Source organism: Macrobrachium rosenbergii, chromosome 1 (genome assembly GCF_040412425.1).
Source record: "Macrobrachium rosenbergii isolate ZJJX-2024 chromosome 1, ASM4041242v1, whole genome shotgun sequence".
NCBI classification, from domain to species: Eukaryota; Metazoa; Arthropoda; class Malacostraca; order Decapoda; family Palaemonidae; genus Macrobrachium; species Macrobrachium rosenbergii.
In genome coordinates, this window is record NC_089741.1 from 2,150,288 (window position 1) to 2,165,280 (window position 14,993).

A 14,993-nucleotide genomic window follows, 5' to 3' on the forward strand; every position below is an offset into this window, starting at 1 on the left:
TTTCTGGCGAGAGGCTTTTGCCACGTGCAGCAGTGGAGATAACCAGAGTACTCAGGCGATCCTCCGCCGGTATTATGCAGGGAAAATAGTCCGTCTTCTGTGGTTGAGTATCGTGGACGCAGTCTCTGCGGTCAGAGCACTGTTCAGCAGGTCATGGACTTCGCTCTCACCGCTTTGGCTTCTCTCGTTCGGCTAAGGCTGTCAACGGGCTGCGCAGCCTAGTCTTGCGGCGAGGTGCACTATGAGTATCTCCTATTCTAAAGATTTCCCTACAAATGAGAGCTTAGAAGATCTTGCCCACCCAGGGATCTGAGACCTCCTGTGTGGGATGTGACTCTTGTTCTACTTTGCCCTTAGCTCCATGCACTGTCTGAGCATTGCTTAGAGAGTTGTCAGAGCCCAGACCAGCCCTCAAGACCGTTTTCTTGCTGGCCCTGGCATCAGCGAGAGTTAGTGAACTTCATGGAACTTTCCTTTGTTGTTAAGCACTCTGAGGATGAGATCGGTTCATGCGTGTTGATTCGTCCAGTTTTCGTGGTGAACTCAAATCCTTTGGTTCCTGCCATACCTCAGTTAGTCTTTGTAATCCCTCCATAGAGGACTGTTGGTGTTGAACCAGACCAGACATTTCTTCACTGTGTCCTGTTAAAGGTACTGTGGTTGCTATCTGAAGAGGACTTGCTGTCTCTGGCCTGGTGTCATTACTCTTCATTAGTACCGGCTCAACCAGAAAAGTTTTAAGACACAATCTCTTTCTGGCTTCATGGGATGATAAGGAGAGCATACTTTGGAGAAAGCGACACCCGGCACTCTTGGTGATCTAAGAGCTCATGAAGTCCACAGCATTGGTCGTCTCTCGCATTCAGTAGAGCTGTCTTCATTCCCCAGGTTTTGAAGATAGACATGTGGTCTCAACAGATCACCTTTACTTCCCTCCTTTGGGATGCTGCACAGGGTCCTTGGACACTTTCTCCTTAGGGCTTGTGTGGCTGCTCAACTGAGTGTAACACCGGCTCCTCTAACGGAGGACAGGTTTAGCCTGGCCTAAGATGTCTGGTTGTGATTAGGAGAATGAATGTGGAGCGACTGGCCTCTCTTCCTTCTCCTCATCTCGGCTCTCTTTCTACGGGCAGGGAGTGGACGTGCCATTACATGCTGGATCTGGCAGTAGATGCAGGTAAGCACTCAACTAGAGATTCCGTTCTATTTCCTTTCAGGATTATAGAAGCAACCCCACTTCTTCCCCTTGCAAGGGGGGGAAGGACAATAAGACAAACCCAATACTTGTGATTGCCTTAATGTCACCAACTCCAAGTTCTTTGTAGCCTACTTTGCATGAACTGACACCTCTTTCATGCAAAAGGACCCAGGAGTCTGGCAATTGATCTCGGGTTTCTTACATCCCGATCATTTTGTCAGAGCAGTTTTCCCTTCCTTGCTCTATCGACCAGGAAGGAAGACAAAATGAATAGTCAGTTCATGAGACTCACTCAGTTCCTCACTCCAACCAGTGAGTCTTCTATTGTGAAGGACTGTGGTTTGTATATCGTGTTGGAACAATCACAATTTTGAAAGTAAATTGTATTTTTTCTTTGTACAAAACCTGCTGTCCTTTATTACATTTTCATGCCCACCCCTTGCCACCCTTCAATCTGAAACCTGGGCTGAAGAGTAAATTGGAATGTTTATCACTGGAGCAGGTGTTATGTTCTCCTGGACGATAGTTAACTGCCTAACCACCTTGTTGAAGGATTCAACGTTTCCAGCTCGCTGAAAGTAATTCTTAGTGTAAAAGGACCTCAGGTTTATATAGTTAGGAAAAATACAATTTACTTTAAAAAATTGTGATTTGATACAGTAACTAAACCAACCTAACCTAGTAGGCCACGTTAACTGGCCGAAGCCCCTCCCAGACCCACCCCCCCTCCCCATAAAGAAAACCTAAATTAAATAAACAGAACTAAGTTAAAGTAGGTTAACAGAAACTGTTATAGTTGAAGGAAGGGTTATGAACTGTTCGAATGCAAACAGATGGGTGCAACAGTTGGGAAGACGTTGGTCTAACCTGTGAGGACCACCTATGAATACCCCCACACCCCTCCAACGGCAGAAGAAACTTCTCAATTCCTCCTGAAACTACCTGTTTCCTCACAGTTCCTCTAGGGTGCAGCCCCATTCTTCGAGGCCTATCCTCAATTGTAATGCCGTATTGTAACGGTTATAAGGTAAACGTCACTTGGAGGGAATGCATTAATGTACAGGAGCTGTAATAATTGTGAATAAGGAATTTGAAATATAGGCAAGCAGAAAGAAAAGCCGGTTATAAAAAATGAAAACAGAAAGAAATATAAGTAGCTTGGTGCATGATTCCCCACAAAGTTTCACCTGTTCCTAACACTCTGTTTGGGCTAAGTACGAAGAATTAGGAGGGTTTTCCCCAGTGTAAAATCAATAGTATAAAGTGATTGGTTGGATAAGTATTTATAGGCCTCAGACCCACCCCTGCCCCCTTTTTCCTCAGTAAGCAGTTGGGCTGTGTACTAAAAGCTCCCCTATAAGACTGCACATGTGTGGCAGCATTCGGAATAGCAGTAGTAGTGAAAATATTTGTCTTTGCAGCGGCCACCTTTATTAGTCTTGTTCCTCCCTGTGTTTGTGTAAGGATTTTCGTCTCTTTAATGCCATTATGCAGTAAATTTTGATCACCCTCACCCTCCATGATTCTTACCATAACCCTGCCTTCCTGGTCCCTAAATTGTAGGGTAATAACAAGCGCGGGGGCAAATCACCCTGTTCGAGTATACCCCACCCAAAATACCTCTTTCCCATCGGGTCCCCTAGCTTGTTGGATGAAGTTTTGTGGATAATTACAGGTTAAATTACAATCATGCAACAAAAATTAAAGGCAAATCCATAATTAGCAACCAAAAAACTGTAGAAAAGGTTCATTGTTCCGACATGATATACAAGCCATTGGTCCTTTACATTAGGAATTACTTACAGCGAAGCTCGACACAGCTGTTAAACTCTTGAGCAAGGTGGTCAGGCAGTAACTACAGTCAGGTAGGCAGGAATTTTTGCCTGCACAGATGTAAACATTCCAGTTTGCAGATGTGTTTTGATCTCTTTGTCCCTGACCGTCGTTAAGTTCTTTATGATCCTGTGGGATCTTTCTGTATTTTGTGTATATTTTAATTGTGTTTGATATTTATTAATACAAACCCACAATTTGTAGTAACCTTGCATAAGCCGTGGATTCCCTGCATCTGTGTCTTGGTTTGATGTGGGCGTGAAGGCGTAACGGTGGTATGCTTCTCTTCTTGTAGCCCGTTATTTAGATACTGAAGGCGTTCCCTTATGCGTTTGAAGATATTGAATTGGGACATAATATCTTTGCTCCCTACATTGATGGATCTCAAAGTTTGCTCCCCTTCTTGGACTTCTGCCCTCCGTGTACAAGGGCATGACTACTTCCTTTCTACTTGTGCTGAGGGTTGTTTTACCGCTTGCACTATGGAGAGTCGCAAGGGGGGGGAGATGTTGCGGGCGTCGTCAGTAAGTTTCGCTTCCACGGCGCCCTTGGTGGCCTCCCCTCCTCCCTTCTCTCTCCCTGTAGGTTCTTCGCTCGCTCGTCGGGCAAAGACCGGGGTGGGAGGTGTCAGGTGACCTCTTCTCAGGGGTCTCTTCTCGCTACATAGGGCAGTTCCCCTCATAGCGAGAGGAGTCTCCCTCTACTAATCATCATCGCTTTTTCTTTCAGGTTGACAGAGAGCATCGTGGGCACAGCAGTAGTTGGCTGGATATCTCAGTTGGGATATTTTTGCTTGAAGGAGTCGATGTTTCATACGCGGTGACACTTCGAGTCCGACCACAGTACCTGGTTGGAATGGCACAGTTCAACATCAGGATCATTCTACTCTGTTCGCCGATGTGGAGTGCGATCGCTAATGACCTGTAGCCTTCATGTATGCTGTGGCACTGCCTCTGGCGTATCTGTGGTCCATCTGCTCCTGCTGTTTCCTGTGTTATGCTTCTGTTGACTCGACGACAATCTCTTGGTCTCCTGCCGCAGCCGTCCTGATCGTTCCTGTTGCTGCTGGTGACATTCATGTGACATTCCTGGCTGTTGCTGTAGCTCCGGCTTTCCGAACCGCTTCCGTAGCTCCTGCATCAACTGTCCTGATCGTGCCTGCTGCTTCTCCTGGTGGTTGTATCCTGGGCTGCTTCTGTTGTGGTCCTGCCTAGCTGCCCTGGAGGTTACGATGTTTTGTATCCTCCATCTTGTAGAAGATGTTAGAGTGAAGGTGAAGGAAGTTGCCCTGTGGAAGTAGCTGATGTCTTCAACTTATCTTCGATTTCGTCTTCTGCTGCCTCTTCCCTTCCTCTCCCGAGGATGAGGGGGTTCCGGGAACCGGGTAGACCTCCGTCGGCCAAAGGAGAGGAAGGCTGCTGCTTCTTCCCCCTTGATGTAATTGGATGTCTAGGGACTTCGTCCTTCCGAGGAGGCAGTGGGTCTCTTTGGCTCTTCCCACCCTTCGGGTTAGGGAACCGATTCGCATAGCCCTGGGTTTTGTGTTTCGGGAGCTGCAGGCGTGCAGACCTCGGTTTGCGCTCCCATTCCCAGTCCTAGAAGTTGCGCCTCTAAGGCGGGTCCTGCTTGAGGCACTCATTCGCGAGCACCCTCCGAGTGCTCAAGATTCTGTGGAATATGGAGTATCCCGATCTGGTCTGGAGAGTACTCTCCCTATCCTAGTTCAGGAGCTGCACGAGAAAAAGGGCTGAGGCACCCAGGTGTCTCAGCTCTTCCTGCCAGCACTACAAGCGCTCCCCAAGTGCTTATCAGTGCTCAATTGGGGTCCCAGCCTGGTGTCTCAATCCTATTGGTTCGAATACCAGAAGAAGCAGGGAACCTGAGGTTCCCTTCAGGAGTCCTGCGGGACTTACAAGGGGCTGCCTCTCTTCTGGGAGGCAAATTTCTCTTGTTGGCTCTTCCCGCCCTCAAGCGGGAACCAATTCATATTCTCGGGGTCTCGCGTTTCGGGGTCTGTATGTAAGACTGGTTCTGTGCCTGGCTCTTTTTGATTTCTTAGGAAACCGAACTTGATTTCATGAATAAAGCAATGAAAGAAGTGAGAATATGTGGAAACAATGATCAAAATAAGACACAAGAAGTTTATATACAGAATGGAATAGTGATAAAAGCCAAGAGGAAAATATTCATTAAAACAACAAATTGCTTTTCTCAAGAGTGCATGTGCAAATTATCTGACATAAATTGAGAGAAAAGTATTGTGAAAGGAAAATAATTGTTAAATTTGTAAGAAATACAGGAAAACCTTGGTATAATGTTCTTGCTGCACAAGGAAAATTCGACAAATTATGAAACAACTTTTTTCGAATCTAAATCCTGAAAACAGGAACTTACAAAGAGAATTTGTTATTCCGTAGTAAGATGGAAAAAAGGATGTAGGAGAGACCATAAAATTATAAACTGTGGGGAAATTGAGAAGGAGATGGAAAATGACTGAATATAATAGATTGTACGACTCAAAAATTTACCTGTGGTGGATGTATAACTTCTTGATGAGCTGTTACAGAGCGTGTATTCTCAACCACTACTATTTAGTTCTGTGCGACGATAATCTGCGAGTAATAACGATTCACTGAGTTTTGTCAGCAATTCTTCAACTTTTATTTAAAGATGGGCGCCGAGGTGAATTATAACAAAATTGGCGAAGAACTTGAGAAACAAGAACTCGATGTAGGTTCATTATCCATTATAATAGTAGTGTACATGTTCAGGATATCCTACGGCAGCGTAGTCAGGCTAGTGGCTAGCCTGTCGTATCCACAAGTATCCAGGGCTACCCTATGCAAGATCGTAATTTAGCCTATGTAGCCTACAGTAAATGGCCAGGCCTAGCTGGATCTGTGCAGTCAGACAGTGTTAAACTTTAAGGCTGTGCGTATTGGGATTAGCATTGTCTTCAGACTATTACAAAGCTAGGAATCCTAGCTGTGGCGTAGCTACATGCAGCCTAAACTAGGCTAGTATCTCGTTAGGCTAGGAATACCTAGCCTAGAAACCATGGTCTTTCTGAGATGCCAGTTTTTTTTTTTGTGTAATTCTAACCATTTTAACTTCTGTGTTGACCACAAATCTGCCAGCCCATCCATCCTAAAAATACTACTGTTGGGTTTGTGGACAGATGGAGTGGATGTCCCATAAGTCTGAGTGCACCACCCTTTATGTTTTGAATTCATTACCTGATAGGCTAGTCTGTATGTTATTAATGGTAAAACTTTACTTTAGTTGCGCAGGCTGATTCCCGCCAGTCACAGACCGGGTCAAGTTACGGAGTTTTGGGGGGAGATCGGGGCAGGGGTTTATCCTAAGTTAGGTTAGGTAGGTAAGCTCTGGTTAGGTCAGGACCTGGCATTATAGGAAAGGTTATGTCTGTTTATGTATGAGGAACCTGTCCCGGTCAACATCTGGTGGGAATCAGGCCTCTAACTAAAGTAAAAGTTGTTCGACATGATATACAAACCGTTGGTCCTTTACATTAGGAATTACTTTCAACGTAGGCTGGAAACAGCCGTTAAACTCTTGAGCAAGGTGGTTAGGCAGTAACTATCGCTTGGTAGGCAGGAATACCTTCCTGCCGGGTGTAAACATTCTGGTTAGCTTTCAGCCGTCATGTGTTGCAGACGTGGTTTCGGATCTCTTTGCCTCTTTGCCTGACTGTCATTAAGCTCTTTTATTCCGGTGGGATCTTCCTGTGTTTTTGTGTATATATTGCGTGTATCTCTCTCCTTTGCCCTCTTCACTCGCTCGGCCGTCGGGCTACCTCTTCTAGGTACCTCCTCTCACTGCGTAGGGCAGTTCCCCTTGTAGCGAGAGGAGTCTCCCTCTACTAATCAGCTTTGCTTTTTCTTTCAGGTTGACAGTGAGCATCGCAGATGCAGCAGTAGTTGGCTGGATATCTCAGGGGATGTCTTACATGATGGAGTCCCGACGTTCATTCATTGTTGCTTTGGGACCGACCACAGTAGCTGGTTGGAATGACAGTTTCCACGTCGGGATCGTTCTGACATTGTTCCCACCAATGTGGATCGATCGCTGTCATTGCTGGCCTTTATGTATGCCGTGGCACTTCCTCAGGCGTATCTGTGGTCCATCTGCTCCTGCTGTTTCCTGTGTTATGCTCCTGTTAACTCGACGACAGTCTCTGGGCTGGCTCTTTCTGGTCTCCTGCCGCAGCCGCCCTGATTGTTCCTGTTGCTGCTGGTGACTTTCATGTGATGTTCCTGGCCGTTGCTGTAGCTCCTGCCTTCCGAACCGCTTCTGTAGCTCCTGCATCGGCTGTCCTGATCATGCCTGCCTGCTGCTTCTCCTGGTGGTCGTGCCTGGGGCCACTTCTGTTGTGTTCCTGCCAGCTGCCCTGGAGGTTATGATGTCCGCCATCCTGTAGAAGTTGTCAGAGTGAAGGTGAAGGAAGTCACCCTGTGGAAGTGATGTTCCTGGCCATTGCGGTAACTCCTGCCTTCCGAACTGCTGCTTTAACTCCTGCATCAGCTGTCCTGATTATGCCTGCTACTTCTCTTGGTGATCGTGCCCGGGGCCACTTTCGTTGTGTTCATGCCTAGCTGCCCTGGAGGTTACGATGTCCGCCATTCTGTAGAAGTTGTTGGAGTGAAGGTGAAGGAAGTCGCCTTGTGGAAGTGACGTTCCTGGCCATTGCAGAGCTCCTGCCTTCCAACCACTGCAGAGCCCCTGCATCAGCTGTCCTGATTATGCCTGCTGCTTCTCCTTGGTGGTGGTGTCCTGGGCCTCTTCTGTTGTGTTCCTGCCTAGCTGGCCTGGAGGTTACATGTTTTGTGTCTACCATCCTGTAGAAGATGTCAGAGTGAAGGTGAAGGAAGCCGCCCTGTGGAAGTAGGACTGCTGTCTTCTTCATCTTATCTTGATTTCATCTTCTGCTGCGTCTTCCCTTCCTCTCCGGAGGTCCAAGGAGGTCCTGGAATCAGACAGACCTCCGTTGGCTGAAGGAGAGGAAGGCTGCTTCTTCCCTTGATGCCCTTGGATGTCTAGGGACTGCCTCCTTCCAAGGAGGCAGTGGGTCTCTCATTGGCTCTTCCTGACCTTCGGTTAGGAAACCGATTGGCATACCCTGGGTTCTGTGTTTAAAGAGAGCCGCGGGTGCGCAGACCTCAGTTTGCGATCCCGTTCCCAGTCCTAGAGGTTCCACCTCTAAGACGGGGGCTGCTTCGGGCTCTTGTTCGTGAGCCGCTCCGAGTGCTTGAGATTCTATGGAATATCGAGTATCCTGATCTGGTCTGGAGAGTACTCTCCCCAGCCCAGTTCGGGAGCAGTGCGAGAGAAAGGGCCAAAGCACCCAGGTGTCTCGGCTCTTCCTGCCAGCACCACAAGCGCTCCCTGAGTGCTTGCCAGTGCTTGGTCGGGTTCCCACTCTGGTGTCTCGATCCTGTTCGGTTCGAACACCAGAAGAAGCAGGGAATGGATTCCCTTCAGGAGTCCTGCGGGACTTCTAAGGGACTGCTCTCTTCCGGGAGACAAGTTTCTCTCGTTTTTTTCCGCCCTTGGGCGGGAACCGATTTGCATTCTCCTGTGGGGTATGGCGTTTCAGGGGGCCACACCCTCATTGCCAGTCTTAGAAGTCTGCGTCTAAGACTGGTTCCGTGCCTGGCTCTTTTCGATTTCTTAGGAAACCGAAAACAGCTGCTCCTGATTTTTGGGAGTCTCGTGGGTCGCTCGAATTCTGTGAATCACGAGCGCTCTCCTGACGAGAGGCACAGGACGAGAGACTCAGGTGTCTGACACCCAGGTGTCTGGGTGTTGAGACGCCAGGTGTCTGGGTGCCGAGATGCCAGGTGTCTCGATACTGCCTGCCAACTGCTTCGGTTGCTTGGCCAGGTTTCATCCTCGTGTCCTGAACCTTAGGGTTCGAGCATACTGGGTAGCAGACAGAATTCCCCTTTGAACCTTCTTCTCGAGGGGCCTCAGCCTCCAAAGGAGTTTAGAGTTCAGGAAACTAGCAATAGTTCAAAACAGGTGAGTTCCACCCTGTCCAGTTCCGATTGTGTTCATGCGTGATCGGCTCAGCTTGGCTCGGCCCCTGGTCGCACTTTTGCGAGACTGGCTCAGCCAGCTTGCTTGCCCAGCCCAGCTCCTGGTCGCACTGGCTGCGGACTGGCTCGGCTCGCCCTGCCTGCCTCCCAGTCCACCGCATACCTCTCAGTCTGGATCACGTTCTTGCGATCGGCTCGGTTCGGTGCAGCTCAGCTCGCCCCACTCGGTTTTTTCCGAATCAGGTTCTCTGCTCTGTTCAAGTGAACTTTCTGCTCTTCCCAGGAAAGCGCTTTGCCACGGCACAACCCCTCTTCTTCCCCCCGCCCCGTGGCAGTAATCTCCTTTGGTTGATTATCGCCACGGTCCGCCTCCTGCTGGTCTTACTGGCAGGACAGGTAGGGGTACTCTTTCTCCTCACCTGTTCTCTTTTTCTCTCGGTTGTTCGAGGGCGAAGACGGACAGAGAGAGCTCTTCGAAAAGTCGGCTTCTGGATGCTTTGGGTGTCGGTCCCCGATTGTCTCATAGTACAATCAGGTAGCTGAGGAGGGTTTCATGGGATCTATCAAGGTCTCCTTCCAAGGGAGAGGTACAGGAGTTTCACACTTCAAAAACAGTGAGGGTCTTTCTCTTCAAGTTGCGATCGCCCTCGTTTTTCGGAGAACTTCGTGCCCGATTTGTCACGCTGATCCCCGGGACAGGACCGTGGCTCCCACAATGAATAATCTTCATCACTCATAACCCTTGCAGTTCCCGAGGGCCGAGAGTTTTGAGGGCTACCATGTCCTTGCTTCTGAGAGCTTTCTTGACCAGATGAGTTCATTCAGGTCGAGACACCAAGCTTCTCCCCTGCCTTGACAGAATATGAATTCTTCTTGCCTTGGAGGGTCTTGCCGACTGCAGTTCTGTGGACAATTCTGGTGCTAAGAAGAAGGACTTTGTCCCAATTGGATCTCCGATTTCGTAAGTCCCAAGTTGGCTTGACCCTTAGGAACAAACCTTTACTTGGTTCTGCCTTTCTCTTGCAGAGATTTGCCAAATACCTCGGTAATCAAGGCTCGTTCTTCTCTGCCTTGTCCTTTGGACAATGGCCAAGACCTTTGGTCTTAGTCATCTCGGCTCGACCTTGAGTTCAAGTCAGCCCCCTCAACTCCTAAGAAGTCCCAGGCTTCGAAGAAGATTGCAGAACACATAGCCCTCTTCTTCCCTTTCCAGGAAAGTGCACATAACTTTGTCTCTTTCCACCCTCTTTTCCATAAAGGAGGAGGGGGAGAAGAAAGAGAGAGAAGTATCGACCTGGAAGAAGTGCTCCTACTGCTGATGCCTGGATGAAATGATACTTATTGAGTCTCTGGAGCTGGCAGCGACATTGCTGAGACCTGGGAACGGATTCCTTCAGGAGTAGTATCTATTTCCCTTATGTCTTGGCAGTTCTTTTCATCAAGCTTGACATCCCACTTCCTCTCCTGTGCTCCTGATTTGGGAAATGCCAGCCCATCTAGAGCTAATTGTCTCGGTATCCTGTTATCTTGAAGAAGCTTCCCATTCCCTATGGTGGAGAATGGAGGTCTGCTTCCATTCCTCCGTCCTTCTTTCCTCTTCGAGGTATTAGGAAAGAGCTAGGCTAATGCTTGATTGAAGGAACCTTCGAATATGCTTGCATATTCCCCTCACATCATGTGTCTGGGCTTATGGATTCACCGATCGAGGAATAGGTGCACACCGGTAAGACTGTCTTGAAGGTGTGTGACCGAGATCATTATAGTCAAACTCAGCCTTTTAGTCTGCTAGGCGTTGGCCTCAGGGCAGCCATTAGCCTGGATTTTCTGCACCGTTGCCATGTCTCCCCAGGTAAGTACTTCTGCCACACTCTCTCTCTCTCTCTCTCTCTCTCTCTCTCTCTCTCTCTCTCTCTCTCTCTCTCTCTCTCTCTCTCTCTCTCTTCTCTTTCTCTTTTGACTCTTTTCCACACCACCAGGAGGTAAAAGTCCAGGTGCATTTTTTTAGAGGTTTCCAGTAGGCCTAATCCTCTCTATGGTGTTTGATCAGAAGATTCTGTCGTCTGAGCTGTCCACAATGTTGATGACAGAGTCACTCGATAAATCTCTCAACTGCACATCTTGCTTTGCATCTTGTTCCTGAAAGCTTCTCCGCGTGTTTTATTGCCTGTTTACCCAGTTTTCCGCTGTCACAGTGCTTAAAGCTTCTTTGACCAAATGCTTAAGTTCAGCAACTTTGAATGTGTTTTTCTTGGAATGTAAGTTTTACCTGAGCCCATATGAGCTCTATCGGTTTGTACTGACAGTGGTATGGCAGGAGTCATAAACTTATGTCCTGCTTCTGAAGCAGGTGTGCCAATCAAGTAAGTTTTCTTTCCATTACACATTTTTTTGGCGAGGTCATAGAGCTCCACTTTCAGCATGTCTTCACGTGGACGTGCACCGTTCTTTATCAACCAGTCCTTTATCGCTTCTTTTCTCCAAGATGATGTTGGGTTTTTTTCAAGCACCATCGAGTGGTAGGATGCATTGTCCATTACAATTACAGACTTCAGGGGGATGTTAGGTAACAACTGAGTCTTAAACCATTGCTCAAAAACTGCAGCATTCATCTGATTGTGATAATCACCATCATTTTTTGCAAAAAAAATAGTTCAGCATTCTTGACAAAGCCCTCTTTCGTTCCTGCATGAAGAATGATGAGGCGATTTCCTTCCGGTGGCGAACTTTACTCCTGTTGCTTGTTTGGAGGCCATGTCAGTCCAACACTTTGCAACACGTGTAATTCTGGTTGACCTATGTTTCATCAAGGAAAACGGTTTTCAAGGACTGTCTGACTTGCTGCATCTCTCAAAAATTTCGTGCAAGCAACAGCAACATCACTTTGGATCCATAAGGAACTTATGCCATCAACTTGCAAAAATCGAAGCCAATCTGCAACAGAACTCTTTAAGTGACTCAGTGCTACCATTGTAAGATATTTGATCTCTTAGCTCTTCCATGACTTCAGAGTGTAGGGATTTAATTTCTTTCGTAAAAAATTCCAGTACAGTTCTTCTTAGGGACACACTTATCAAAGTCATCAAAATTCGTAACTGTTGTAGGCTGAGTTTTGTCGATGAGTGGAAGATAGGTTTCTTGTGTTCAGCCTCTGACCACCATTCTTGATTTGCTTTGGAGCCAATCCTTCTAACTGTCCTTCTGCTTACTTTGGTGGCTTTGGCTGTCTGAGCAAGGGCTTGAGTGGTTGGTAACAAAGGTGCGCCACTGGCCTTTTCATCTAAAAAGTATCGATTGACATTGTAGATTATTTCCTTCGCTTGACTGTGCAGGCGGGGACAGCTGTTTCCATGGTGGGTTAGTGACACGGAATGACCTTGTCGGGCTGAGGTGGCAATGGCGGCTATAGCTACTGACCCAGCACAGTCATGTTGTCAAATCTCAGGAAAACATTTTTAATTATTTTAATTTCCCCTTTCTTAATCATTCTTAAACATATGAAGTTTTATTATATTTAGTTAATATAAAAATTATCAAGAGACATTTCATTTCACTGTCATGGCGTGTTTAGAGAATTGTGGCAGTTGTGCAGTTGACCACCGAATTAGCGGCCAAAAAGGCTGAGTTTGACTATAGTACCTTCTCATCACCATTATGTGCTCAAGGCAGTCTTTTGGCCTTCCAAGAATTCAGAATGAGTTTTGTGACACTCAGTGGTCTCATTGAACAACAAAACCACTGTAGTAGCATTTGTCGACAAACAAGAGGGAATTGTTTTTTCCTCCTGTTTCATCTGTCAACATTTGCAGGCACTCAAGTGTTCTATAGCGCACTTGACGGCTCAACTAGCCAGATGCATTCCCGGTGGGGATGTATTGGTAGGTGAGCTTGGCCTTGGGTTTGAGTGATCAGGACGCAATGTGCTGCTCACTCTTTTCTCCACGAAGATTCATGAAGAGACTGGTCGACTGAGAAATCCTTATTGTCTTTCTGTTGCCTCCCTGGACAACAAGTCGGTAGTTTTTCTTGCTCCTTCATACCAGACCCAGAGGCCGCTATGGTGAGACATGCTGTCTTTTTTTGGGAAAACTCGATATCTATGTTTTTCCCTCCATATTTGTCTGTTTCGCTAGGGGTTCACAAGCATTGCTCACCCCAAGTTGCAGACAAATGCTGGATGACTTCGCCTTTCGCCCGACCTGATAGCTGAGGCATCGAGAAGAGTTCTGCTTGACCCAACCTCCTGTAGCAGCTACACAAGAAGCAGTTCTTCAGGCAGTACATCCCTGTGTGTTCAGGACTGGGAGACCTTCCAGCTTTCCTTGCAACCACAGGCTTTCTTGCCAAGCAGCAACGGATATAACTGGATACCTCTTGAAGTCCTCCCTCAGGGACTGGATCCGTCTTCACTGGTGGGTGTCGTTGGCGGAACTTCTTCTCAGGTCAGAGCCACTCTTCAAATCTGGACTTCCTCGTCTTCTCCGCCGAGGGTTGCTTCTCTCCCTTTCATTTGTGAAGAACGTAGACCCTTGTGACCTAGTCTTCTATCTGAAGTAGCCTTCCTCTCCTCAGTCGAGACTTAGCTACAGACAAGAAGCTTCTTCGGTCTTGCTGTCCCAGGGAACTGTTCCCTGGGTGGCATGTGACTCGTTTAGGGTTCCTGTCCCATGCTCTGCACGTGCCCTTACAAGAGTCGTCGGATAGAGATGTGCCCTCTTAGGACCATATCTCATCTTGCTCCGGCCTTGGCGTAGAAGATGGAAGAACAGGGATGGGGATCAATACCTTCTTGACTCCTCAGATGTCGTAAGTGGACTCTGAATCCATCAGCATCTATTGTTGAGTTCGAGTCCTTCTTGTTCCCCTCCTCCTTGGACTTTGTGTCAATAACCCAGATCATTTGTTACTTTGTCTATTAGGGAGCTATGGTACTTTGCGAAAGGCTCGACATTCCTAACGTGGATGTCGTCGACGTTTTCGCTAGTACTCTCTCCTAAGGAAGAAGTGTCTAAGGACACATCTTTCTCCTGGCTTCATGTAGCGATCGAAGGAGGTACTCGGCAGCTGGCAACGATGATACCGGTAATTTCCTCCCGAGAGCTCACGAAGTCAATGGCTTGGTCCACCCCCTCGCATTCCGGAAGTTTCTGTCGGTCTGGAAGCAAGACATGGTCTTGTAGACCACACTCTTCTCTTCCTGTGGTCTTGCCCACAGGCCTTTGGAACCTTTTTTCCTTGGCCCTGTGGTGGCTGCTCAACAAGTTCTGTTGTCTTACCCGGCTCCTTCAAGAGGACGAGTAGCATCTCGCCGTAGGTGTTGGTTCTGGAAATGAGAAGTATACCAAGAGTGACTGGCTTCTCTTCCTCCTCCTTCCCCGTCCTCCAACTTCTCCTCCTTCGGAATGAGAATAGGACTCGAACCAGTAGTTGCTGGATCTGGTGCTGATGCGGTAAGACTACACATCAAGCACGTGTTCTATTCTTCTTATAGAATCATAGAAGCAATTCCGCTCCTTCCTCTAGCAAGGGGAGGAAGGAGAGACTGGCAATAAGGGAACCCTATCTTGGCTTTCCCTTACTGCCTCCGACTCTAGATCCTTCCAGCCTATTTCGTATGAGTTACGTTTCCTCACTCGTGCGAAAAGGTCCAGTATCTGACATTTGATCTTGCAGTTCCTACACTCTGATCATTATGTCAGAGACACGGTACTCCTCCTTACTATTTTGACCAGGAGGAGTAGCCCAGGTGTGCAGAACCCCAGTCAGTTCAGGAAACTCACTCAGATTCCTCCCTCCAACTAGTGAGTCTTCCTAATGTAAAGGACTGATGGTTTGTGTATTGTGTTGCAACACATCACAGTTTTTAAAAGTAAATTGTATTTTTCCTAACTACACAAATCTGAGGT

The 14,993-nt window shown here is 47.5% G+C and overlaps 1 protein-coding gene across 1 annotated transcript in view; it reads left to right on the forward strand.

Annotated features, from left to right (window-relative positions):
* The first annotated feature begins 5,604 nt into the window (after positions 1-5,604).
* The window catches only part of CSN8 (COP9 signalosome subunit 8), a 129,973-nt gene continuing 120,584 nt past the window's right edge, over positions 5,605-14,993 (forward strand). The window contains 1 exon segment of the mRNA XM_067106043.1: positions 5,605-5,765. Coding sequence (XP_066962144.1) covers positions 5,702-5,765 — 64 coding nt within the window. The 5' untranslated portion in view covers positions 5,605-5,701.